Source organism: Perognathus longimembris, chromosome 11 (genome assembly GCF_023159225.1).
Source record: "Perognathus longimembris pacificus isolate PPM17 chromosome 11, ASM2315922v1, whole genome shotgun sequence".
Lineage (NCBI taxonomy): Eukaryota > Metazoa > Chordata > Mammalia > Rodentia > Heteromyidae > Perognathus > Perognathus longimembris.
In genome coordinates this window covers 36,983,493-37,010,911 of record NC_063171.1, presented here as the reverse complement: position 1 = coordinate 37,010,911, position 27,419 = coordinate 36,983,493, and the positions used below count along the sequence as shown (strand labels likewise).

General features: G+C 43.2%; 2 protein-coding genes and 1 long non-coding RNA gene across 4 annotated transcripts; all 3 read right to left on the bottom strand.

Moving 5' to 3' along the window:
* Positions 1-1,127: 1,127 nt before the first annotated feature.
* On the bottom strand, positions 1,128-25,180 carry LOC125359619. The gene is made up of 3 exons (XR_007212588.1): positions 25,169-25,180; positions 10,487-10,496; positions 1,128-1,244 (listed from the first exon to the last, which is right to left on the bottom strand). It is a non-coding gene; the product is annotated as an uncharacterized LOC125359619 (long non-coding RNA).
* On the bottom strand, positions 3,470-6,746 carry Slamf9 (SLAM family member 9). 2 transcript variants are annotated; one of them, XM_048357422.1, is made up of 5 exons: positions 6,579-6,746; positions 5,831-6,172; positions 4,879-5,151; positions 4,075-4,292; positions 3,470-3,507 (listed from the first exon to the last, which is right to left on the bottom strand). In XM_048357422.1, exons 1-4 carry the CDS (start codon positions 6,619-6,621, stop codon positions 4,123-4,125), a joined length of 828 nt encoding a protein of 275 aa, XP_048213379.1. In that variant the 5' UTR covers positions 6,622-6,746; the 3' UTR covers positions 3,470-3,507; positions 4,075-4,122. The 2 variants fall into 2 exon arrangements, with proteins under 2 accessions (XP_048213379.1, XP_048213378.1); XM_048357421.1 differs by lacking the exon at positions 3,470-3,507 and having other exon boundaries at positions 3,925-4,292; positions 6,579-6,745.
* On the bottom strand, positions 7,779-8,210 carry LOC125359618 (small nuclear ribonucleoprotein E-like). The gene has a single exon (XM_048357423.1). The coding sequence runs from the start codon at positions 8,183-8,185 to the stop codon at positions 7,907-7,909; it is 279 nt and encodes a 92-aa protein (XP_048213380.1). The 5' UTR covers positions 8,186-8,210; the 3' UTR covers positions 7,779-7,906.
* Positions 25,181-27,419: the final 2,239 nt, after the last annotated feature.

Below are 27,419 nucleotides of genomic sequence, written 5' to 3'. Positions count from 1 at the left end.
ATATAAGTGGCTTCCAATTTTTAAATGCTTATCCCATATGCATGCTTTTCTGAAGCTTATTTTGTGAGTTTTATTGTCATTTTCTTCTGATTACAATATAATATAATTTTTAAAGAGAAGGATCATTTATTATTTTAAAGAAATATTATTTTAAAGAAAAGGATCACTTATTACCTTACTACCCCAGAAGTGAAAGTTGATAATGAAAGCAATAATCACAGACGTTCGAAACTAAGGTTTTAGACTTTGTCCTAAACAAAGCTTGTCCTTGATCCAGTCATTAGCATCTGAGAAAGTTTATTCATCCAACTGAGATTTTTACCCATATATCACTTGCCTGTGTATTTTCAACTTGCTGACAAAAAAAATCAGAAAAATGAAATTTCCTGGGACTCTACTGACAACATGCCCTTGAGCACTGGTCCACTTAACATTCTAGCAAAAAAAAAAATGGTTTCTTATTATTATCATTGTCAACTCTTTGTGTATTTTGTCCCTGTGGGATATTAAGCTCCTGAGGGCTGTGGCTCTTGTCCTTAACTCCTACCCCCAAGTCTAATGGAAAAGCTCCTGCCTAGCTCTCCATTCTGGGTTCTCACCCTTATTCATGGTATATAATACCTAGAGTTGCTCTCTCTCTCTCTGCACTTACCTCCTGTGTGGTCAGAAAGCCCTTCTCTCCTTTCCCTGGATCCACTACTGATCACGGATAAATACTATGTTGCTTCATTTCCTCAAGGACACCTCTGACTCCACTTTAACATGCTGCATTTCCACTCTAAGTCTTGCCACACCTTGCAATCATGTCTTTACACACTCCATAAGAGTTCCTTGAGGGCAGGGTTCTGTCTCTTACTGCTAGTCCAATACATGACATTTATTATGTGATTAAATATTATGTCCTTCTCCAAGTTTGCTTTCACCTATTTCAAATGGTGAGGAAGAACAAACAGTAACAGGCTGGAAGATTGAATCAGAAAGACGCCTGGACCTTTCTGAGCTTCTAGTCAACCTTTATTTATTTTTTATTTTATTTTATTTTGTGCCAGTCCTGGACCTTGGACTCAGGGCCTGAGCACTGTCCCTGGCTTCTCTTTGCTCAAGGCTGGCATTCTGCCACTTGAGCCACAGCTCCACTTCTGGCTGTTTTCTATATATGTGGTACTGGGGAATCAAACCCAGGGCTTCATTTATACGAGGCAAGCACTCTTGCCACTAGGCCCTAGTCCCAGCCCCTAGTCAACCTTTAAAACTTGTCTTTTCCAGGAGTTCTGGCCTGCTGTGGAACCTCAGCCTTTGTCTTTTCTGAGCTTGGATATTAGAAGAGACTTTGCCAACTCCAGGAAGATCCCTGGCAAGACATACAGGGACCATTCTTTATTATTTACTTTCTGGGTGCCAGATTTTGAAAGACAGGCAAAATGGAGTGGGCTTCTGTGTACAAGATGGATGGACACCTGGTGATTTTCTGTTTTTATAGTGCTAGAGCTAGAAATCAGGGTCTTGCCCATGCCTCAGTGGTTTTTTGTTTTTGTTTTATTCCTGAAGACCTGAAGTGATGCCTTCCAAAAATGCTGCTATCATCAGAGGTCATAGCCAGCAGCCACCAGTGGCTCACATCTGTAATCCTAGCTACTCAGGAGGCTGAGATCTGAAGATGATGGTTCAAAGCCAGGCCGGGCAGGAAAGTCTGTGAGACTCTCATCTCCAACTAACCACCAGAAAACCAGAAGTGGCGCTGTGACTCAAGTGGTAGAGCGCTAGCCTTAAGCTGAAGAGCTCAGGGACAGCACCCAGGCCCAGAGTTCAAGCCCCATGACCAACAAAGAAAAAAAAAGATCAGAGGTTGAGTTTGTACAGATACTGCTCCGAGCCTAAGGAAGGCACAGAGAGCCCACCTCATGCTAAGGACTACCTCCCACAGGACAAGAGCTCTGGCCCTTAGAGAGTAGAGTGAAGTAGATATGTTTGCAGTCTTAGGAGTTCTTTAGGTTTTCTAGCCTTACCAGATCCTACACGAGCCCAAGGGGCTTCATCTCCTAAGAATCTAGGGACAGCCTGTATCCTGGCTTCGGACTATACCCTATGATGCTATCAGAGCCTCCTCCTACATTATTCTAGGATCCACTGCTCATGGCCTACTTTTCTAAAAGCCAGGTGTCTTTGGGCTCCATGGTTCCCCAGTCTATCATCCTGCACCCTTCACAGACTTCATATTCTTATTCTTGGAAAAACACTCTGGAAGTCAGCATCTTGTCCCTCACATAGGAGAAGGAAGGAAGAGTCCTAGAGGAATGCCATCCATGTCTCCTGCCACATGGTCCTCTACCTATGAGATTTCACTTCTGAAGTTCTCCGGGGCTCCCAGCCCAACCCTCCTGGGTGGAAGCTAGCATACTTGCTTAAACATGTCTGTAAGCACTCCAAGCATCTGTGCCTACACCTCCCTCTTCTTTCAAGCATGTATTCCTTGTGGAAATGAACTGTGGCTCAATGGATGTTCAATGAACACAGCGTCCTAGGCCAGAGGCAAGGGACCAAACAAAGCCCAGGCCTCCTGATATCCCACCCAGCCCCCTTCCTACCACATCCGGTGTCACTTCTCCCAATTCACTCACTGCCTACACAAGCGGCTTCCAGTTCTCTGTCTTTGGCAGTTGCACAAGTAAAATTCACAACATCAAATGACAGACAGGAAACAGAACAGGCCTCAAGGAGAAATTCAGGCTAGTCATAGGACTAGGAAAAGACCAAAAGCACATACATGAGAACTTTAGCCAGAGGGTGAAGAGTGATTAATCCCAATCAACATCCTGGGGAAAAGGCACAAGGCATGAAAATCTACAGGGAAGAAACAGACAGGATAGCAATACCACTGACAAAAAGAAGTTAAGGGTTCTGATCCAGGAAACTGTCATTGCTTTGGCATAGTGGTCAAAGGCCTAGAGCAACTGGCATGAGGAAGACGAGAGTGGTCACAATGTCCAACACCAGTCCAGAGTAAAACTGAATGAGGGTCCTTTATACCTCTCTGTGGGGAAGAATAGTTTAGTAAATATATCTGCTAGGATGAGAATGGGGGCAAAAGAGCTGAAGAATCTTAGCAAGTATAAAATACTACTTTATGTAGATTCTACAGGCTGGAAGTCCTTCCATTTAGGAGGCTAACAGGTTCAATTAGGTTAAAAGAACTCACTGTCCCATTTAAAGCATATATGATTTGTGCTAACAGAGAACTGGGTGGGCCTAGTAAAAAGCAAACACCTTACTCTAAGGGGGTCTTTGGACATGTGTTCTTCTCCAAAGATGGGCCTGAAGAAAAAATAAAACAAAACAATAACAAACCACTGAAAGTGGCACTGTGGCTCAAAGTGGTAGAGTACTAGCCTTGAGCAAAAAGAGTCAGGGACGGTACACAGACCCTGAGTTCAAGCCCCATGACAGACAGACAGACAGACAGACAGACAGACACACACACACACACACACACACACACACACACACACAGAAAATATCATCATACATTTTCTAGCTGGGCGCCAGTGGCTCACACCTGTAATCCTAGCTACTGAGAGCTGAGGATCATGGTTAGAAACCAGCTGGGGTAGAAAAGTCCCTGTGAGACTTATCTTGAATTAACCACTCAAAAACCAGAAGTGGAGCAGAAAAGTCTCCATGAGACTTTCCTCCAATTAATGACTAGAAAATTGGAAGTGGAGATGTGGCTCAAAATGGTAGAATACTAGCCTTGAGTAAAAAGAGCTCAGGGACAGTGCCCAGGGGCGTTCAAGTCCCCCCCCCCAACCAAGAAAAGCAAAACAAAACAATCACCTTGGAGAAGAAAATCCAGAGTAGAAAGCAGAAGGTAGGGAGAAAATTTTACCCATCTTCCAGCAAGGACAGAAAATCTAAGCACATCTCCTCTGAGGTACAGATACTCAACTTGACTTTATTGTCATGCCCTTGGGAAAATGGCCCTTTGCAGCCTTTGTTGCCCTGTTGGAGGATTCCCTTGGATCTGAGAAAACACCAAGCTTAGGAGAGACATTTCCCCCCCTCCCCCCAACACACACCCTGCCCAGGAGGCAGTCAGGCTAGGCTGGGACTAGGCTTCCCCTTCTTTCACAGATTCATTCTGTTTGTCTTGATTTTCCTCATCCTTGACTTTTCACATTTTTTCTGGACCTGAAAAACCCAGAGTGATGTGACTAGAATTACCACGAGCAGGAGGAGGAGCAATCCCTTGGCTAGGAAGCAGACAGTCACTGGGGACATCTCAGGATATCCAGTATCTGGGATAAAAGAAGGAAAGGGAAAAGGTCTCATGAGAGGAACTGGCAAGTTAAGATTAAGAACAGACTTCCAAAAAGAGGCCTCGGGTTCATAATCGGTGGATTGCTATTTGCAAATGTCTCTGGACACACATATTTTAGGCATAGATGCTCAGGGATTGAAATCTAGCTCACTCAAAAAACAAGACCTTTGGAAGTTGGGAGAGTTAGACACAGAAAGGGGACTTCTTCCTGACCTAGATTTCAAGCCTTTTGGGACAGGGCTAGGCTATGGAGTGTGTGTACTCTTTAGAAGACTTGTGGTTGGGAGAGAGTGTGTATTTTTTTTTCTGCCAGTCCTGGGGCTTGAACTCAGGGCCTGGGCACTCTCTCTGAGCTTCTTTTGCTCAAGGCTAGCACTCTACCACTTGAGCCACAGTGCCACTTCTGGCTTTTTCTGTTTATGTGGTACTGAGGAATTGAACCTAGGGCTTCACGCATGCTAAGCAAGCACTCTACCAACCAAGCTACATTCACAGGCCCAGAGTGTGTATCTTGAGGCAGGAGTTTTGCACAAGCTCTGGGGTTGTCTCTAGGGTGCTGCTACCTGCACAGAAGGGCCCAACAGAGACAGAACGGGAGCTGCTGTTGCTGATGGGGTTGCTGGCCCTGCATGTGTAAGAAAGAGCATTTTCACCAAGCCTCCAGGATGTGTTGAGGACAGGGCCTTGCTGCACTGCAGCACTGCTATCCTCTGATGAGAGCCAGCTGTAGGTCACATCCATGCCGGCTCTCTCTACAGAGCATGTCAGGAACATGTCACAGACACCTTCCTCAGAGACGTTAACGTTTACAGTGACTTGAGGCTGCAACAGTCGTCCTGGGTGAGAGGAAAACACAAAGACCCACTGAATGATGGGTGACATCTGCGGTATTGGTCCTCCTTTGAAAGCCCTTTCACCCAAACAACAAATAAGCAAACCCAAATGAAATCAACCATCATAAACTTCTGATTTCTGGATGGCCAGAGCAACAAGTGCTAAGGTAGACAGAGTTGTTGGTGTCCTCTACTTCCTCTTATGCCTTCTCTTCCTTACTTTTGTGCACCATTTTCTGAGCCCTCTTGCGCCTCATTGATCCCACAAAATATTATCACCATTCTCAAGTCATTTATATTTGAATCTGTATCTCTCCAAGACTCAACATGACAGATTAAAGAAAAATCCTGATTAGTACCTCAAATTATACAGGGCAATAAAAGGCTCAATAAATAAATGTTCATTCTTTCTCCCTGAAAAGAAAGGCCCCTTAGAGGGTCTTTCCGAAAGGTCTCTCATCCTTCTCACTGCACTTGGGACTCTCTGTGGCAATGTTGTGGTGACCAGTGCCTCCTTGCTCCAACTCACCTAATCTGTTGCTGCAGCTCAGATTCGAGGGCTGAGGCATGGTGGAGGCAGTCTACCTTCTACTCCTGGCCTCTCAAAGCCTAACCCCTCCTCCCTGGCATGAGGAAGCCCAAGAGAACCAGAGTGGGCGGAAAGGGAATAAAACTAACTCACGGTAGACACGTAGATTGTAGCGTTGTGGGGGAGAGAAGGAGGGTGTCCTCAGGTTGACTTGAGCTTGGTAAAGTCCTGAATCCTCCCAGGTCAAATTGTTGATATAAAGAGAGTAGCTGGGCTCCGAAAAGCTCACTCGGCCCTGGTAGTGAGGGTCCATCACCAAGATGGTAGCTGGCTGTCTTTCTTTCCCTGGCATCACTATGCCAATTTTGTTCTTCGAATACCAGATGATGCTCTCAACTTCTTCACCAGATAGTGTTTCCAGGGGGAGACTGACTGACTCCTGAAGAACTCCAACTACTTCCTTAGGATCCACACCATCTCCAGAGTATGCTTTGGCTGCAAAGGAAGGTGGGAAAGAAAGACAACCCAACTGATGTCCTCCAGGTGCTGAGCCTGGTATCAGAAGCTATGTGTCCATCTCCATTGAGAAGCTTCTGTGACCCACACACTAGATCCTCTCCTATAGTTGCCTCTTCTCATGTTAGATTCCCATTGCACCTGAGTTGAGCACCAGCCAGGCGTCACTCTCTTCACTATCCTTTTTTTTCTTTCTCTTTTGCCACCTTGATTCTGCTTCCCCTTCCCTATCCCCAGACAGCTTTCTTGCTTGAGCCTTTCCTGATGCCATCTGTTCCTTGTCCAGAAGATCTGACACATTCATTTCCAAAGGAAGGATCTCACTAGACCAATGACCACCAGACAGGAAAACTGGTGGGGGAAGAGACAGTGGGTAGCCACTCACCTTCTAGGAGCAGCAGGAGGAACAGCCATGGAAAGGCCTCCATGTCAGCAACAGTGGCCCAGTCCCACAGTAACTTGGTCCACACCTCCAGGCTATAGAAAAGACAAGCTGTTAGGAAACTCTAAGAGACTGGGAGACTGATTGGCCAGAATCTGAGAGGAAAATAGTTCTCAATTCAACTTCCTCCATCTCCACTAAGCCACTCCCATCACGCATGGAGGGAATACTTGCTCAAGCCTGATGTCAGGATGGTTTATCACACTGACTCACGGGGCCCTCAGCTCAAATCCCTCTGTTCAGTGAAGTCTTTCTAGACATTCTGTCCTTTCTATGCCTAGACCCTCTTATGTGTACTGCATGCCTTGAATTCTCAGTTACTCCCTATCCTATTGTTTGGCCATCAGCATACTGTGTCCCAGCTGTCTTGGTAATTCCTATATTGTGTGAGGTCATTTGATCCTATACACATCTTTATCTCCCCAGATAGAGTCCATATCTTGTTTCCTTTCTATTTCTCAGGAAGACAGTTATGTTTCCAAATGATAATCCTATCCAGAAGGAAAAATGTTTGATCTTCTTTAAAATACTTGGAGGCAGGTGCAGGTGGTTCTGGTCTGGAATCCTTGCTACTTAAGAGGCTGGGATCTGAAGATCAGGGTTTGGAGCCAGCTTTATCTCCAATTAATCACAGAAAGGCCAGAATCAAAACTGAAGCACAGGTGGCTGGCAGAACTCCAGTCCTGAGCGCGTGACAAAAGCTAGGCAGATCCCAGGCACTCAGTTCAAGCCTCAGGACTGGCACTGAATTAATGAATTAATATAATAATTAATTAACTATAGTAAAATATTTTGACCAGAATGTATCTAGGTGATTAATATTAGGGAAAGATGTTAAGTTACTCAGATCATTGTCCAATCTGTGTAAGATAGAAACCAGATTCAGGAAGAAATCGCAGAGACCCAGGATTAGAAATGACTTCCTGAAAGGAAAAAAAAAGGAACCTTCATACACTGTAGGTGGAGCCATAGATTAGTCAGTCATTATGGAAATCAGTAAAGAGGTTCCCCCAAAACTTCAAGTAGAACTACTATATAATTTCATTTTTTTAACTTAATAAAAACAATCCAAGGCATTTATTGTCACCTGATGATAACACAAGTTCATCAGAACTGTGCACACATCTTAACAAAAGGGCTCATCAAACAATATGAATGGATATTTTCTTAGATTCCCAGCAAAGAACACTAAAAAAGACCCAAAAATCAAAAACAAAAACAAAAAACAACTGTATAAGATTCTTAACAACTTCTCACTTCACTGATGATTTCTAGTTGGAGACACTTTGTAGTAGAGTAATATTATCTCCTTTTAGCATGATCCAACCCAGTTGTTTTCTTGACTTGGTTTTAGAATGAATTTCTTCTTCATCATCTAACACAAGGTTCATGTATTCATCAAAACCAATGATACATCCCTCTATCCGCATATTCACTTGTTCATAGAGCCACACCTGAATCCGAGATCTATTTTGTAGGTATCTGAAGATGAGGTTGATGGGCTGCACCATCACCTTCTGCACCTTTTGTCCCTGGCCACGGTATGCCATGGTGGAATCTTACAAAGGCCGCACAGACCAGCATGCCTATAATTTCATTTTTGGGTTTTTTTTTTTTTTTTGGCAGTCCAGGGGCTTGAGCTCAGGGCACTGTCCCTGAGCTTCTTTTGCTCAAGGCTAGCACTCAACCCCTTGAGCCCCAGTGCCACTGCTAGCTTTTTCTGTGCATGTGGTACTGTGGAATTGAACCCAGGGCTTCATGCATGCTAGGCAAGCACTGTACCACTAAGCCACATTCCCAGTCCCTGTCTCTCACATTTTCTGTCCCCTGTGTTCAAGCCCCCCAGGACTGGCACTAAATAAATAAACAAATAAGCAAGAAAATGGGGGGAAAAAACAACAACATTAAGGTCATGTACATGTGGCTCAGAGTTTAAAGAGACAGCATGGGTATCAGCCAGCTTCTCTGAGAAGCAGATGGCTGGAATAAAAGAAGCTCAATGGGAGGGTCATGTCCATAACAGATAAAAAGGTAGGGAAACAGGATTGAACAGCCAGAGCTTCGGGACAACTTCAGGCAGGGATGCAGCTCTCACAGTCTGCTAGCTCAACAGGAGTCTTGGAACAAGGTTGCCCAGCAGAGGAGGCCTGAGCTGGGTAGGAATGCCCAGACAGTAGTAATCACTGTGCAAAAGCATTCAGATGCTGACACCCACTCTGGGCTGAAGCTACCCAGAAGGAGCATGGATGCTGAAGGTGCTACAGCTGGAGGCTGTCAGTTCATAGCACTTCTTGCAGCTGAAGGTAAGTTTTTTCTTGGAGAGAGCCTAGAGGCATCTCCATGGCTGCTACAGTGAGTATACTGATAGAAGCTAACTATGCAGATTTATTGAACCTGCCTCCATACATTAAGTGTAAGCACTTCATTGTCCCTGTCAGGAAGAGGAAAATAATTGCCACCTCTCGTCCTCTCTTAGTTTTCCCAGTCCAGTTGGGAAAAACTCACTTCTCAGCATATTTTTCGAGTAATTGTCATTCCAGCACACAGACTGTGACCCAAACACAGCTTTACTCCCTCACTATTCTTTTACTCTTACTCATTAAGGTAGTCTTTGCCTGTCCTCCAGGATGATCCCTGATTTCTCATCTCAGTTCAGAAGTGAGAACTTCCCACTTCATGGAATAAGTAAAACACCAAGCTTCATTTACAAGCTTGGAGCCCCTTCTTCTGTCTTTCGCCAGGTCTGGAGATAGGAGTCTACAATTGAGAAGCTTCTCAACTCTCCTCACTCTCAGCTTCCCTACCCATCTACTCACTAGTGTGCCCCTAAAAGCATTCCCCCAGCTCTTGATTTACTCTTCAGAAAGATGGGAGCCTATGTGATAAGTAATTCTTACCTGGTGTGGCTTTGTGTTCTGTGGGCCTGGCTTAAAAAGAACTATTTTCTGTGGGCCTACCTTAAGAAGTTAAGAGGAACTATTTTCTGTTGAGGAGCAGCTTTGCTGGTTCAGTTTCCTCCTGGTTCCTCTTTCCCAAGCTTGGTCCAGATGGGTGCATCTCTCTTCTGGATGGTCCTTGCAACTCCCTTCTCAATCTCTAGATATCTGGCCATATACCTCCCGTCTCTTCTCACCCTTGACCCTTCCAAATGTCTCTATTGTGAAGAACCATGGGCAACTGAAAAGACTACCTCATTAGTGTTCCCAGTTGCCCACCACAAACATTCTTTGCCTGACAGATTCCAGAGTCTACATCTGCTTGTGGGTCCCAAGTGGGAGTCTGACCTTAGCCCACAATCAGATTTTTAGGGGGTTTTGTTTATGGTTTTTAACTTTTTTGTTTCTGTTTTTTTTTGCCAGTACTAGAGCTTGAATTCACTTTACACTTGCTTGGCTTTGGCTTTGACTACTTGAGCCATGCTTCCAGTCTGGATTTTTGCTGGTTAATTGAAGATGGAGTCTCACAGACTTTTCTGCTCAAGCTGGCTTTGATCCCAGATCCTCTGGGTCTCAGCTTCCCAAGCAGACAGAATTACAGGCATGATCCACTAATGCCTAGCCACAATCAGGTTTGACTATTCTAGGTCTTTGTTAGGATCCTGAGGATAGGAGACTTGGGACCCTTGGAATGCTTCACAAGTGTTCTCTTCGAAGCTCCCTTCACCCGGCTTGTGGTCAGAGGAAGCATCAGTTATCTCGTGGATAAGAATTAGGACTCACAGTTAAGTAACAGTTATTTCCAAAGAGGCTTCCCCTCACAACCGATTGCCCTGTCTCAACCTTCCATGGAATAGGAGCTCCAAAAAGGAATTAAGGGGTTCCTTAATTTCCATGGTAAATTCTCCCTTGCACTGCTTTTAATCTTTTGACCTTCTTCACATTGCCAGTCAGTGTAGTCAAGCAAGAAGAGATTCATGCTACCATCTTGCTCACAGCACACACTCAGAGTCCCCTGTCACACAACCCATTGATCACCTGGTGGACAGTTTTATGACTAAGTCTCCTCTACTGAAGTTTGCACCTTACGTAGGCTCTGCTTTTCTGCTTCCTGATTTTCTCTGCAATGGAGGGAGGCCACCCAGCACATGCAGGCATGCAGAGGTGCAGGTGGGAAGAATGCATGTGATTTATACACTAGCCGATGGAGTGCTGCACTGGTAAATAAATGCCCCTGCTTCCTGCCCTTCCATGGGACAATTCAAGGCATGTTCTGTATAGTTTTTAAGAGATTGATCACCGGTTGTCCACAGCAGTGATCAGCTATTGACACACCCTTTAGTGTTATTCTTTCCTTGTCTCATTTTTCTCATTCTTCTTCTTGGATCATCTCCCAGAAAGACTTTCTCCACCCAAATTGTTTCAGGGGAACACACACACACACACACACACACACACACACACATATTATTATATAAAGTAGTTATACCAGTAAAGTTTAGATAGATCTCTACTCTCTTCGGTCTTGGTCTTGAAGACCAGAGAAGCCAATGAAGATGCCTTCTTTTTGAATTCTGATCTAAAGCTCTGGTATGTAGAAAACAATGAAAAGCCGGACCTGGCCTGATAGACACTGTGGGAGGAAGGCCTAGCCAAACCTTTGCTCAAATCTTCTCAGCTTCTCTTTGGAATGATGGAGACCCACACAGCAGAGCATGAACAAGTACATCCCAAATAAATCACCTTCTCAAGGCAAAACCTATGGAGATCTGCATGTGTCTTCCATCCCGGGGCCTCTGTGTGCACTTGATGCTTACCCTGTCCCTTTCCTCCCTTAAGTGTCCATGTTAAAAGGGTGACTGTCCAGATGAACCATGAAGGTGGCTGGAGGGAACTGAAGCATGCAAGTTGTTGAAATGTACCCAAAGGAGTCATTATGAAACAGGGGAGAAAAGAGTGTTTCTTCCAGCAGGAGCAGGCTGCACAGTCACCGAGATGGGAGACAACAGAGCACACTGCAGGAGAGAGAGCACTAGAGGAGGTAAACCATGCAAGAGAGAGGGGTGGAAGAGGTGGAATGAGGCTAGAAAAAACAGACTGGAGATGGTTCACTAGGACTTGGTAGACCTATTCAAGAAATTACAAGTTATGCTACCTCAAGAAGTTTACTGTTGATGGGAAATTGAAATTTGGAATGAGAAAAGGGAAAACCTATTGCTGGTGATCTTTCTTAAGATGCAAGACATGTATAAATGTGAGACAGGCTGAAAGAATGATGGATTGGCAGGTGCTGGTGGCTCAGGCCTGTAATCCTAGCTACTTAGGAGGCTGAGATCTGAGGATTGCAGTTCAAAGCCAGTCCTGGAAGGAAAGTCTGTGAGATTCTTTTCTCCAATTAACTCCTCTGTACCTCACCTTTACAATAAAATTTATATTTAAAAGAATAGCAAAGAAGTTCTTCAGGCAAGAAGAAATAAAATCAGATGGAAAATCAGATCTTGGATACAGAGGGATAAAGAACATCAGAATTTTTTTTAAAGAAAAAGAGGAAATCCACCTTATAAAACAGATGAGGAAGCTTGTAAATCTAGGTTTCTTGGGATAGTTTCAGGCTTCTTGCTTGTTCATTTTTTTTGTAGTACTGAGGATATAACTTAGAACTTCTCATATCTCTGCTCTCCAAGTGCTGGAATTAAAGCATTGTATTTCTGTCCCAGTTATTAATAATTCCAGTTTTCACTTTCAGAAAGTGTCCTGGACTAGAGGTTGAGCTATTTGGTTACCCTAGATCAGGTATAAAATGTTCTTACAGGACTTCCTGTGAGATGGTCATCGTATTGTTTCTTGGCAGTAAATTACCCTGAGACCTGTAAGGAGGCAGCTAGGTGGGCAGTGCAGAAGACTGTTTGAAACCAAACTGGTGTGTTTATTTGCACAACACTCAGTACGTGGCTCATAGTTGTGGCTCATAGTGAGGATTCAGTGGATTTGGGCTGTGGCTGTTACCGAAGATTTGTGAAACACAGATCATGAACTTTGGTATTATGAAGATGAGGACCCCCTTGATAGTAGGCCTGGTCTGTGGCTATTAAAGAGATGTGGAAGGTCTCCTAACATAAGCCTCATGAATAGGTTGGTGTGAGAACGTTAGCTGGCCACACCCATCAGCCAGTTCTGTGGAGACATTGGGCACCACTGCCAGCATGCACAGCCTGGCTTGGAGGTTTCCATGCCAGCAGTCCATTTGCCAGACCTTCCCCTATTATTCATTCGGAGATCAGACACACTAGGCTGGTGACACCTAACCACACCCCTGAACAATTCTGTCTTTATCCTCCAAAGTATCACAGAGCAGCTCAAACACACACACACACACACACACACACACACACACACACACACACACTTCCTTCAACTTTTCTCTGAAGCACAGTTTGTCTTCATCTTTCCTCAAAGGAGCTAGCATGTGTACCCCTCTGGGCTACATACCCTCTTGGTTCTCCTGTGCTTATTGCCCTCAAAATCCAGGCATTTTCCTACTTAGCTTACTGTCACACTGAAGGAAAGTTAAAACGTCTCTGCCTTTGGTCTCCCTCGAGACCCCACTGAGTCAGGAAGGGGTATGTGTAGATAATGTGGTCACCTGCCTACCAAGCAAGGTCCTCAAGTGCTTCCACTGAAAGCTGAAGTTGGAGGATTGTACATTTTGCCTGTTCTGTTCTGTTAGAGCAGAAAGGAAGTTCCACAGCCAGCAATGTCTTTTGTCTCCAATCACAAATGGTTTCTTTCCCCCTGAGAAGAGCCATGAAAGGACACTGTCTGTTTTCTTCTTGAACTGGGCTTTGGAGAACATGAGAGGGGCTCCACTGGCTTTTAACCTATTCTCCTGGGATTCCCAAAGAGCTGTCTCATGCAATGCTGAGGGGAGACAGGTGTCAGGCTGGAGCTTCAATCCGAGATTCTCTGCTTTCATCTTTTTACACGGGGGGGGGGGGGGGGGGGGGCGGGTGGCGGGAAGCAAAACGGGGCTCAGGAGCAAAACCTGTTTGAAAATAGTATGCTGTTGTTTTTTATTTTCGTAAGTGTAGTATTTACTGAGGATATCCAATTCCTTATTTTACAAATTACAATGAAAACTCAGAGGTCCATATGTGGGAGTGTATACATGAATTGCCAGAATTAATGTTGTGAAAAATGGCTATACTGCCAAAAGCAAACCACAGATTGAGTGCAATGCCTGTTAAACTTCCTATGTGGAAATAGAAGAATCAATTTTAAAAATTCATATGGAAGTGAAAAAGACCCCAAATAGCAAAAGCAATCAGGAGTGAAAAGAGAAATGCTAGAGGTATCACAGTACCAGATTTCATATTGTACTACATGGTAACAAAAATGGTATGGTACTGGCACATAAACAGACTCAAAGACCAATGCAGTAACGGGAGACCCAGAAATAAAACCCCATATCTATAGCTATCCAATTTTCCACAAAGGAGTAAAAAACATACTGGAGAAAGGACAGCCTTTTCAACAAATGATATTGGGAGAACTGGTTATTTGTTGGTAGAAGACAACTTACTCCTATCTCTCACCTTGTACAAACAAATAAAACAAAATACCACACACACACACACACACACACACACACACACACACACACACTCCAAATGGATCAAAGAACTCAAGAGACCTAAAATTTTAACTCTCCTCCAGGAAAACTCAGGACGTTACAGGCACAGGTTATTATTTTCAGACTAGGACTCCAACTGTCCAGAAAATAAGAATAAGAATTGACAAATGGTAATACATCAAGTTAAAAAGTTTCTGCCCAGCCAAAGAAACCATATCAGCACCAAGAGACAACCCATAAAATGGGGAAAATCTTTGCCTGCTATTATTAATCTTCATAACATGCAAAGAACTCAAAAAAATTAAACAGTGAAAGAACAAGTCATCTAATTATAAAATAGACAAAATAATTAAATAGTTCTTAGAAGAAGTTAAAATGGTGAATAGATACATGAATGAATGACGAAATGTTCATCATTGTTAGTCATCAAAGAAATGCAAATCAAAACAACCCTAAAATTCCATCTCACTCCAGTTACAGTGACAGCCATCAAGAAAGCAAGCAACAACAAATGCTGATAATGGGGGGCTGGGGATCTGGCTCAGCAGAAGAGCGCCTGCCTGGCAAGCCTGAGGCCCATGAGGCCCGGGGCTCACTCCCCGGCTCCAGAAAAAAACAAAAAACACAAAACTACAAATGCTGATGATAGGAATGTAAACTAGTGCAACCACTAAAGAAATCAGTATTGTGGATTCCTCAAAATTTTAGAAATAGATCTACCCATGTCCCTGCCATACAATGATGGCCATATATCCAAAACAGTGTAAATCAATATATAAGAAAGATACTTCTGTATCATTCCTTATTGAAGCACTGTTCAGAATAGCCAAACCATGGCATCAGCCTAAATACCAATAACACATGTATATAAATACACACACGTACACATATACACACATATATATATACTCTACACAGTCACAGAGAAAAATGAAATCATGTCATGTGCAGGAAAATGGATGACACTGAGCAAGATAAACCAAGCTCAGAAAACCAAATATCACATTTTCCCCTTATTTGACCTAAAAGACATGCATAATCATGGACATGTACAAATATAAGTACATGTATACATACACACATATAGATAGATGTATAGATATAGATTATATATGTATATACAAACATAGGAGAACAGTGATTCTAACTATGAGACTTTTTAAGGAGATGATGATTGAGGAGTGAGAAAAAAATTAGACAGACGTTTAATTCTGTGCATGATCTTTGATTTTCATCATAAAGGATGTTACTGAGAAAACTGGCAAGTTTTAATAGTCAAGAGACTAGAGAAGAGTACTATGTAATAATGATAATTTCACTGTGATTACGTGAGGACAAATTGTGTTTGCAAAGAAGTGTTTAAGGTTAAAGTGGTAATGTATGCCATGTACTCTTCAGCAATTAAAAATGAATCATCATAATTTTAAAACTCAGAGATACAGATGGTGGAGGGACCCTTTCAAAGCCACACAGCTTAATAGCAAAGCTGAGATCAAAACTCAGGTCCTCTGATGTCTTCTCAGTGGGCTTTAACTTTTAAAAGAATGTGGGATATAATAGAATGATACCTGCAGATGTCCTGGCACATAGAAAGCCCTCAATAAGTGTGGCTGTTGGTGGTTGTGTTATTAATTTGTGTTTGCATGCACTTATTGTTAGTGATTCGTATCTGGGATTGGAGGCCCGCATGGTAAGCATGAAGGACACCAAAAAGAGCAACCTGAAGAAGCCAGCTGGCCGCCTCGCAAGCCTTCCCACACTGGCATTCTCCCCAGCTAATCTGGCACTGCTTAGGCTCCAAGGCTTCTCAGCACATTCTTGTCGATGTCCCAGTGTTGATCAGAATCTGGAATGTTGTCTCACGTTATCAGGGCTGTCATCAGCTGACAAAAAAAATTAGCTACTCATCCTACAAATTAAGCTTCAATTAAATGCAAGCTGCTCTTCCAGGTATGAGATACAACAGTGAAGAGGAAAACACAGACACCATTATTGGAGTAAAAGTTGTTGGAAGATCAGCCATAGGCAACAAGTAGATGACATTAAGTCATAAAATACTGTAAGGGAAAATCAAGAGGGATAAAGGAGTAAGGAGAGATGTGGCTAAGAAATATCCTTTCCTTAATGTGTTCACATCAAATGTGTCCAAGCACCTACATTACCCTAGCATTTGTGGGAAGTTTTGCACCATCAATGTGGAGAGTTACCCACAGAAGCCTATTAGGGGATTGTGGTGCTAGAGGAAAGGAGATGGACGAAGACTCAACAGTTCACTGACAATCTGCCATGTCTGTGATAGGGCTCCTTCTGGAAGCCCGGATATTATAGTCTGTCTGACAAAGGCCCCAGACAAAACTTCCCTGGCTGTCCCTCTGCAAGATGTTCATGCTACTTTGCCTCCTCTGTTTAAGGCCCAGACCTTCATTGGATCATTTGCTTCTTTCAGGATCATTTCTACATCTCATTTCTGATCCACTAAAGTCTTGACATCATACTTTGGGACTCAGAAAAACCATCTTCTTTTCTCCTTTTTTTCTCCCCTCCTACCATTCAATACTAGTTAATAAAGGCTGAAAGTCTTCCATAATCACATACAAAACATAAACATTCTGTCTTCTCTGTCCCATTTCCCAAATAGCTTGTCACTAAGAACTGTTTTCTGATACCCATAACCCTCTGTTCCCTGGGTCAAATCCTTCTTCCCAGGGAGAAATGCATTGTCTGAGACAGCCTGACTTTGGAGTACTGAGGTGACTTGGAATTTAGGCCAGCTAGCTGTGAGACAGCATTTCCTGCATTGGAGAGGTTCCTCTTCTCTAAAGGGAGAGCTAACTAGTAACTACCTCCGTAATGGGGGCATTCTCAATCTATGAAAATAGTTATGAAGTGGGGAATGCCTTGGGGATTCCCTCCATATGACTAGAAGAGGAAATGAAGGTAAAGAAGAAGTGGAGGCTTAGGGACAGCTACTTCAGCCACAGTGGAGGTTAGGTAGGAGAGGAGGAGAATTTTCCTAGAACTGATGGTCCCTGGTACTGTGAGATTGAGCAACCATGAAAGACTGCATTGGGAAGTGAGGGATGGAGTTCTAGTCCCTAACTACTTCTCAAGAGGTAACTGATGAGGTGTCACCCCAAGGCCATCCAGTCCTTCCTCTACACGAATGGGTGCCGCTGGGCACTGGTGGCTCATGCCTGTAATCCTAGCTCACGCCTGTAATCCTAGCTACTCAGGAAGCTGAGATCTGAGGATTGTGACTTGAAGCCAGCCTGGGCAGGAAAGCCCATGAGAATCTTGTCTCCAATTAACCTCCAGAAAAGCTGAAAGTGCTTCTTTTGCTCTACCACTTCAGCCACAGTGGCACTTTCAGCTTTTTCTGTGTATGTAGAACTGAGGTATTGAACCCAGGGCTTCGTGCATGCTGGGCAAGCACTCTACCACTAAGCCACGTTCCCAGCCCAAGGGTGAGACACTTTTAAAAAATATCCATGCAACTTTCACTCCTTGTAATTTTAATCAGAAACCCAATACAATGAAAATTGAACTATTGTAGCAGGAGCTGATGGGTGCAGCCCATTAAACAGTAAATCAGCTTTCAGTCCTAAGACTTAGTTCTATGAGGCATTTATCCAGAGGCAGGAAATGGAGCAACATCAGCAGGTAGAATTCTCTTCTTCTATTGGACTTACAAAAATATTTCCTGGGGAAGGGGGGGGTCCCTTTTAAAAGCCTTCTTCCAGCTCCATTCAAAGTCCTTTAAAATTCTGTATATTACTCTTTTAATGGCCTAAAACCCACAGAAGAATGCCATAGGCTCCTGTACAGAATAATCATGGCTTGCTCTGGCATGAGCCCTTTGTGGGGGAGGCAGGGAGGGCTCTCACTATGAATCACTAACTTGGGATAACTAGATAAGAAGAAAGATGAAACCCAAGCCACATCAAAGGGGATCGTGCAGACTTACCCTGCTAAAATCCTTTGCTGCAGTACTCATTGCTTGTGTAGAAGGCTGCTATAGAATGGGAATATTCAATGGAGCCATGAAAAAGACGTGACTAAGGATGTTGTCCACTATCACCGCACAGTGTTCTATGAAGGGGAAAATGCCCGCTGCCCAGCAGTAACAGCACTCTCCTGAGCAGTCCTGTGATTTTCCAGTACACTTCACAGACATTTTGCAGTTTCTGCTAGGAAGTTACCACATTTGACAGAACACTAAATGCATTCAGTTTAGATATTGACCTTGTTTCTTACTGGAATTTATGTTTCTACTCTGCTTTCTTTTAACTTGTTTGTGTTTTTAAAAATAATGGATGGGTATTTTATCTTGGCACCCTGTGTACATCTTAAAAGAGGTATATAACAGTTTAGCCATGTGTCTAGTTAGGGAGAGCTAGGCCCACAAAAGACTACACTCACTTATGATATCGATGTTAAGTTTGAGAAGTTCCACAATCTACCCTCAGTTTCAATAATTTGCTAGACAGACACACAAAACACACTTACAGCTGTTGTCCTGGTTATAGATTATGATAGGGAGAAAAAAAAAAACAGATTAAAATCAGCCCAGGAGAGAACACAGGAGTCCAGAGAAATGGCTAGCACCACATCTCCCATGGAGTTAGGACATTGTCATTCTCTCAGCATCAGAATGTGACAACACACAGTATTGTCCACCATGACAGTTCACCCCTGAGATTTGGTATTTTTATTGATGTTAGGTCTCACATTCTGTGCATATGGTTAACCTTGAGTTCCCAGCCCTTCCAAAGGTTGGGTGGTAACTTTGGCCTACAGTCCCTGGTGGGGTAGAAATGATACTACTTGGCTCAAAGCCTCCATCATGAATCACAGATCTCATTGTTGAATTTGTCTGGTGGCCAACAGCTCTTGGTAAACAGACACTCCTATCAGACATGACACAGCAAGGTCCTAGAAATTATCTTCCAAGAGCTGAGGGCAAATGCTAAACCTGTCATTAAGGAAAGTAATTTCTTCAACAGGCAACATGTAAAATCATCTTTGGGACAAAGGAAAAAGAAGGAAAGAGGAGATCAACTAATCTAATCAAATGAGTTTGTACTAGACCATGCTTCTCACTACTGCTTTTCATTTACAATTTGACCAGGCCTCTAGGGGGTGAGGGACCCCAGCAGAGACTCTGTGGTCACAGCCATTAAGTCCCTTTGTGAGCTGATTTTACTGTTTATGGGCCCTTAGTTTACAGGAAATAAGTGGGACACTATAAGAGCTCTCAGTGAGGTGAAAAGAAGAGCTCTAGATGCTTTCTGGGACCAAGGAAGGCATGGAGATGCTAATGCAGACTCAGGCTCATTCTATCATCTCAGAGTGTTTGCAAGGGTGTAAAATTGGGTGTAAAATGGAAATCCTGCTGGTTTACAGAACCTTTGGGAATGGCACTGTATGAAGGTCACAGTGGACAATCAGGCTCCAGAGCCTCAAAGTTACTCTCACAAACCTTCAGCAGTGCCTGAACAAAACAGCTGCAATTCTTGATAAAGATATGGAGATTTAGTGAGGGCAGGGGGAGGAAGAGGGAGGGCTGAGAGTGATGAGAAACAGGAAAGAAGCTGATTTGTGGTAAATGTGATACATTAAAATGTGCCCATTTATGGTGAGGAAGTGTTTTGGGCATGATTAGGCAGGGTAAAGATATCCATCAGTTTAGACGATATATGTGACTTCATTGTCTGTTCTGAAGGTAAGTAGTGGGGAGCCATTAACATTTGGTGGCATTTAAAACCAAGTATGTGGTACACCACTCTGAGATTTGAGGATGGAGCGTGGAGTGGCACATTTGTGTGTATGTGTGTGTGCATGCATGCACATGCATGTGCAAGTAAGAATGAAAACAACTTGATATATGCCCATGTGTGAGCCAGCACACACACACATATTAAATTGTTTTCATTGTTGCTTTTTATGTCTAAAGAGTATGTACATAACATATGTAGTTTATAATAGCCAATGAGTTAAAAGCCACTAAGCTATTTACTAAAAAGGGACTAGTTTAAATAAATTATCATATAATGAAATATGACAAAGTCCTAAGTAAAAAGTGTATCTGTAAATACCTATGGGATGAACCCCAAGATAAAGGGTTAGTGAAAAATACTAAAAGCAACACACCGAGTTGTGTGCATAGTGCACCTCCATTTGTGTATAAATAGAAGTGCATATTCACATGTGGATGTGCATTGCATATACATTTTTTAGACTGTGAGTGCAGGCTCTACAGATGGGCTCAGAAGCCTGCGCTTCATAGGTAAAGCGAACTCTTCTGATGGATTTAGAGTCAGGTCATTTGCCCTCAGCCAGACAGCTGTCCCCTCTGACATTTCCAAACAGCCTGGGTGGTCTAAAAGGGATGTGAACACAGGCGCACACATGTGCAGGACCATGAAATTAGAGTCCCACAAAGCATTCCATTCTAGGAACCTGCAATAGAGAAAAATGTAGGGATTAGATTAGATAATAGGGCTTCCTGGTGGACTGGGGTAGTTAAGTGTGGAAATTGTGCATTACAGGAGGGCATGTGGGCTCTCTATCCTTTTTCTGCAATGACATGGGGAAGACCTGCCCCTTGGTCCTCCTTCCCCTCCCAGTCACAGCTCGTGATAAACTCCACAGGAACATTGCTTCACAGGCATCTGGTTGTCCAGGCTTTGGGGTTCTCCACAGAACCAGCTCTGTGGCATGCTTCTCTCCCTACTTCCTTTGTGTCCTGCTTCAGGAGGAGCAAAAAGAGGCCCGGTGGTACTTAAGTGACAAGCAGGCAAGAAAAGACCCATGGGTGAGGGTGAGGTGAAGTGAGGGAAGGGAATTACACAAAGGACTTCTGTAGCAGTTCTTAGGAAAAGATGAATGTGTAGACAGGACGCCAGGTGTGATAAGGTGGGTCTCGGGCAATTGAGAATTCCTCATTTATAAGGGGCCTGGTCCAGCCTGACGGAGGCAGATAGAGTATTACAATACCCTGGATGACAAATGCTAGAATGGCATCCAGACAGGCCAGCCACCGGAGTAACACAAAGAATGTACAAGGTATATCTTAGCATAAGTTGCTAATATCCCTCCTGATTTTTTGCTTTTCTTAGTCTCTAGTAAGCACTTGTGTAAAGGTTGGGCTCTCTCAGCAGTGTTGAAGGAGAAGGAATAGAACCCTTGCATAGTCCAGTATGGTAGATAGCAACAGTGATAATTAAGGAGAGACACCCCCCCCCAAAGGAAACTGGACCTCAGAGACAGAGGGAACCTCAGGTGACCCCATTGCCCTTCTCCACCAGGAGATCATTACACACATTCTCATATGTTCTGAATCTTATTACTAGTAAAAAAGGAGAACACAGTTAGCCCACTGTATCCATGAGTTCTGTAGATTAAACCAACCAAAAATATTTTTTAAAAACTTGTTTGACAGAACTAATTATGTACAAGCTTTTTTTTCCTGTCACTTCCTAAACAACACATTACAACTATTTGCATTACACTTACATTATATTGTTTCTAAGTAATCTAAGGATGGTTTTAAGTATATGGGAGAATGTGTATAAACTATATGCAACCATTTTTTTCTTTTCTTAACTTTATTTTATTGTCAAGGTGATGTACAAAGGGATTACAGTTATGTAAGTAAGGAAATAAGTATACTTCTTGTCAAACAGTGTTACCTCCTTCCTCATTTTCTCCCTTTCCTTCCACCCCCCCATATGCAATGATAATGCCACTGATACAAAAGACTGTATCATCTATGGATTTGAGTATCTGCAGAGAATCCTGAAGCAGAGAATCCACTCCTCCATGGGTCCTGAGGGAAAGTGGGCATTGTTACCTTCCAATCATGTAGGTTACATAGTAACTGGCTCTCCCTTCTGCCAGTAATTGAGCTTCTTCCATTCCCTACCATTTCCCTTCACATTGAGCCCAGAAATAGTTAACTTGAATGTGTGGAAATGTAAGTTTTATTTGTGGGTGGTAAGAGATTCTATTTATGCTTCTTTTTTTCATGAAACACAACATTGGCCTTGTACATAACTAAATGTGCTACATGCTTGTCAGTATGGTCTAATTTTCATCTGTATTTGATTGTGCTTGTGATTTACAGAGCATAGCTTTGAGTAAAACACTTGGCAGAATTGGTGTGGGTGAGGGGAAGTTGTAAGGCTGGATTACAAATTGAGAGGAAGAAAGACCCCATAAGGGAAATGGCTTGATAGATCTAGAAAAGCCCCTGATAAGTGCTCTTCTCTCAGACCCATCCTTTCCTCCTATACTAAATCCCACTGGTTTCTTCTGGGTTATCATTATGTCCCCATGTTCTTTTTTTAATATGCAAATATTTCTAGGAAGTAGAAACCACATCACATCTCTGTTTAGAAGCTGCCCTAAGATGTTTATAAGTGTTCAGAAGAAAATGTAAATCTTAGATAAGCAGGCTTAAATGAAGCCATGAGATCATTTTGGTAAAAGTGCAAGGGTAAGCACCGAAGCAAAGTGCTTCAAATCCATCAGAGATGCCAAAGGCAGGAGTCAAGGCCTGACAGTTAAAAAGAGTGGAAGACACCTTAGTGGTATTCCTTATCATGAGAGTCCTAGAGAAAATAACACTAGGCATTAAAAAAAAAACTTGAATTCTATTAGATATTTATCTAAGTCTACAGCTGGCTAGAGCTGGGTTCCAATAACTCATACCTATCATCCTTGCTACTCAGGATACTGAGATCTGAGAATCAAGGTTCAAAGATAGGCCCAAGCAGAAAAATCCAAGAGACTCTTATCTGCAATCAACCAGCAAAAAGCTGCAAGTGGAGCTTTGGCACACATGGTAGAGCATCAGCCTTGAGCAAAAAAAAAAAAAAAAAAAAAAGTGAAGCAAGAATGTAAGGCTGTAACTTCAAGCCCCAGCTCTCTCTTGCTCTGTCTCTGTCTCTCACAAACACACACACAAATCTCTACTCTAAGTCTACACAAAGTTGTATAAAACAGTTCTTATCGCCAGACAGTAATTCTCAGGCACACTCCCAGGATCGGCAGACACCTTCTGCAATGAGCTGAGTCTGTAGATCTTCCCCTCCAACCATTTTCCCCAGAATCCTCCCCTTTGCCATATCTCCCTAACCCCCTAACTATAGTGATAGAAAGATACTCAGCCTCATTGCCTACGGGCCAACCACTTTCTCCACTGATAGGCAACAGATATTACTGAGGATATAAGCTAAAGTAGATTGCTTTGTTTTCACTTCTTTTCTCTTTGTGCTGCTACTCAGACTTGAATTCAGGGAGTAGGCACTGTCCTGTAGATTTTGGTTATTTTTCTACTCAGCATTAGTGCTTTGCCACTTGAGCCACATTGCCACTTTGGCCCTCTTCTCTTCTCCTCTCCTCTCCTCTCCTCTCCTCTCCTCTCCTCTCTTCTCCTCTCCTCTTCTCTTATCTTCTCTCTTCCCTCCCCTCTCCTCCCCTCCCCTCTTCTCTCTCTCCCTCCCTCCCTCCCCTTTTTTTTCTGGTTTACTAGAGATAAGAGTCTCATGGACTTTCCTGCCTGGGCTGGTTTCAAATCATGGTTCTTAGGATTATAGGTATGTTCTACTGGCACCTGGCTAGGTTTCTATACATTAATTTGAGAGTAAGCTTAGACCTATTTAGTATGTCAGCATCCCATTCTCCAACTGTTTTTCCAGTCTTCCATCTCTGTGTCTGCAATTCTTGGACCCAACTGACTTCCCTTTCCCATATCCAGTGGCAGATGTCTGAATCACAGGCAGGAGCACCCCTACATACATCACAGGGCCTCTTGATATGGATAGAGGATGAAGAGATAGAATATCACTTACCTTCTCTTATGGGCTGAATGTGCCCCCACAAACTCGTATTGTTGCTTCTCTGCCCCTCAGTACTTCATGATGTGACTGTATTTGGAGATGGGCTTGTAAAGCGGTCATGGACTTAAAATGAGGCCGTGAGGGTAGATCATAATCTAGGCTCATAAGGGGAGGAACAGATACTCACTGAGGCAAGTTTTTGTAAGGGGAAAGATAATCATCCACAAGCTCAAAAGTCATTCTTGCTCGCACCTTGATTTCAGATTGCTTCTCCAAAACTATGAGAAAATGCATTTCTGCTTTTCAGTCCTCTGCCTGTGACATTTTGTTATGGCCACCCTAGCAATCTGCTACAGCCTCCCAAGACTGTGCTTGAATAGATGGACTGGAGAGAAGTTCTTGATTTTCTAACTGCCAGCCAAATCCATGGACCCCTTCAGAAGAAGTCCATTTTGTATAGAGACATATGGCAAACTTTGTCATACTCTGACTTTCATGGTCAGGCTTTTATGGTCAAGCCTGGCTAGCCCAGTGGCTTTATAGGAGAGCTTCATTTCATATAGCACCAAGTGTACTGCTCAGATTCTCTCTTGGAGTAGTTTGAATGAAACAGAAAACCAAAGAACCCTGAAAACAAAGATAATAAAAGAAAAACAGAGATAGGAAAATCAAAGACTGGAAAGAGATTGAAGCTGAGAAAGGAGACCAGCTGTAATTGGAAACTTCTTCTGGGGGACTTTGAGAGGACAACAGGCCAACCTGGACAACCAGAGTGTCTGTCGTTTCCTAATGTTCAGAGAGTGATTCCTGTCTCCCAGGAGGCCTAGCAGAATCCTTACTCATCCCTGGATACTTAGAATAAATCCTCACCACTCCAGCTCTCCTAAGCCTATCTCTTTGCCATCTGAAAGAACTCACCTAATGGAATTAGCTTGTGAGGACTGCTAGGACAAAATGCCAGAGACTAGGTTGCTTAAACACTAGAAGTTTACTTTCTCATACTCTGAAGGCCAGAAATCTAAAAACAAGGCTTCAGCAGGATTGGCTCCTTAGGCTCTCACAAGCCACTGCCCCTTTGGTACTCACACGAAGCCCACCCTGCCCTAGCTTCTCCCAGCCAGTGACTGAGTACTGCTGTACTAGAGAAAGACCATTTCTGCCCAACTAGGAGCTTCACCAGCAGGCAATCTCTGATCTGGGACACCACATCTCCCAGTTACCCCTTCTCAGAGCTGCACTGCCATTTGAGGCATGTCCTACCCCCTCTTTCCCTGACTGTTCCTTCCATAGGTGTCCTGAACAGAGGACTGATGGGCTCCCCTCGTCTCATTCTGCCCCCACCGTGGCCATCACAGGTGTGGTGTTTCCCCCAAAGTCCTTCAGATTTAACTTTGTCTTGGTCTCTGTTTCTCATAATAGATCTGACTGTTTCAGTCTCCTTTCCTTAATCCCTTCTCCACACCATCAAAGTCCTCCTAAAATTCAAATCTTATCTAATCTCACCCTGCTTTCTCTCTTTTAAAGACTCTGGACACTTACCAGGTAAAATTAAAAGTCTTAAATCTCCTCAGATTCAGTCTACATTCAACTGTCAAAGCCCATTCCTCCCATCCTTGTTTCCTTCTTGACAGCTGTATGGAGCTCTGTGCTTCTCGAAACTCGATGCTGTTTCATATCAAGGCTTCTAGCCATAATTTTTTTCTTCCTTCAATCCTTCTGTCTTCTAGCACCCTTATACACACACACACACACACACACACACACACACACACCAACACCTTTGAACTCCTATTGATACCCACTTCAAATGCACTTCTGCAAGAAGTCCTCATCATTCTTGAGCATACAACAGATTTGGTAGACAGTAAGTTAGTTCAAGCTGTCATAATAAATAACAGACTGAAGACTGAACAGAATTTTTTATTTTCTCAGAGTTCTGGCAACGTAAAAGTCTGAGATCAAGGGGCTGGGAGTATGGCTTAGGGGTTGAGTGCTTGCCTGGCATGAATGAAGCCCTGGGTTCGATTCCTCAGCACTTACATACACAGAAAAAGCCAGAAGTGGCGCTGTGGCTCAAGTGGCAGAGTGCTAGCCTTGAGCAAAAGAAGTTCAAGGGCAGTGCTCAGGCCCTGAGTTCATGCCCCAGCACAAATAAAAAAGAAATCTGAGATCAAGATGTCAGCCAAGTTGGTTTCTTCTGAGTCCTCGCTCCCTGACTGGTAAATGCCATCCTCTTCTTAGCCATTCTTTCCTCTGCACATGCGTGTTCCCAGTGTCTCTCTGTGTGTTCAAAGTCACACTTTTTATAAAGATACATCTTTATCGTATTAAGATAGGAACTCACTAATGCCCTCCTAATTATGTCTTCAAAGATCCTATATCCAAAATGTAGTCACAGCCTGCAGTATTCAAGCAAAGAACTCACCCAAGTGAAGAAAATCATGCCTATGTTTGTACTCAATTCTAACACTTCTTGTGGGCAGAACTCTGAGAACTACAGGAGTGCTAGAGGTCTAGGTTAATACAGGATTAACTTTATTCGCACCTTAACTGTTTCCTAAACATTAATATAGTACATGGCACACAGTAAATGTTCAAACTTGGTGCACTATTAAGGCTTTATGTGAACTTTTATAATATGTATATGTGTAAAATGTAACAACATTAAGGCTTTTGTCTTATATCCTGTTAACTTGGCCAGTCATTAGTGCTCCTAGCTACATTCTAACTTCTCTCTTTGTGCTGGTACTGGGGCTTGAATTCAGGGCCTGGGAGTTATCCCTGAGCTTTTGTACTCAAGGCTAGTGCTCTACCACTTGAGTCCCAGCTCCACTTCCAGCTTTTTTGGTGCTTACTTGGTGATACAAATCTTACAGATTTTCCTGCCCAGGCTGGCTTTGAACCTTACATCTCAGCCTCCTGAGTAGCTAGGCTCACAGGTATGAATCACCACCAGTGCCTGGGTAAATTCCTCTCTTATACTTTATCTTTGCACCCAGCCTCTTCCTCTCAGGTCTGTGATTCCATTTTACCAGGTGAAGTGATTCACATACAGCCCTGCACTGGAGTCTCACAATCCCTGATGCTATCAGTCTGAGGAAGTCAGGAAAGTTCTCCTTCATCAGGAAAGGATCTTAGAGTAGACACCCTCTCTCAAAAACAAAACAAAACAAAACAAAAAAAAGGGTCTCCCCAGAGAGAGGCTTTCTGACCACTTGTCTTTGTTCATTTGGTTTTGTTTTGTTTTTTTTTTCCTTGATATTTGGTTTTGAGTTGTTGTTTTTTCTTGATTCAAGTTGGTTTCTATTACTTGGAATTAAAATACCCTAGTGAGTAAGCTTGAAAGATTGTTGCTACGAAGGAAGTGGCTTGCTAG

Coding starts and splice junctions, on each gene's coding strand:
- Slamf9 (XM_048357422.1), bottom strand. CDS start 6,621: ATGGAGGCCTTTCCATGGCTGTTCCTCCTGCTGCTCCTAGAAG. Junction 6,173..6,578: donor CCTCCTGCTGCTCCTAGAAG/GTGAGTGGCTAC, acceptor CTTCCTTTGCAG/CCAAAGCATACTCTGGAGAT. Junction 5,152..5,830: donor CTACAATCTACGTGTCTACC/GTGAGTTAGTTT, acceptor CCTCTCACCCAG/GACGACTGTTGCAGCCTCAA.
- LOC125359618 (XM_048357423.1), bottom strand. CDS start 8,185: ATGGCATACCGTGGCCAGGGACAAAAGGTGCAGAAGGTGATGGTGCAG.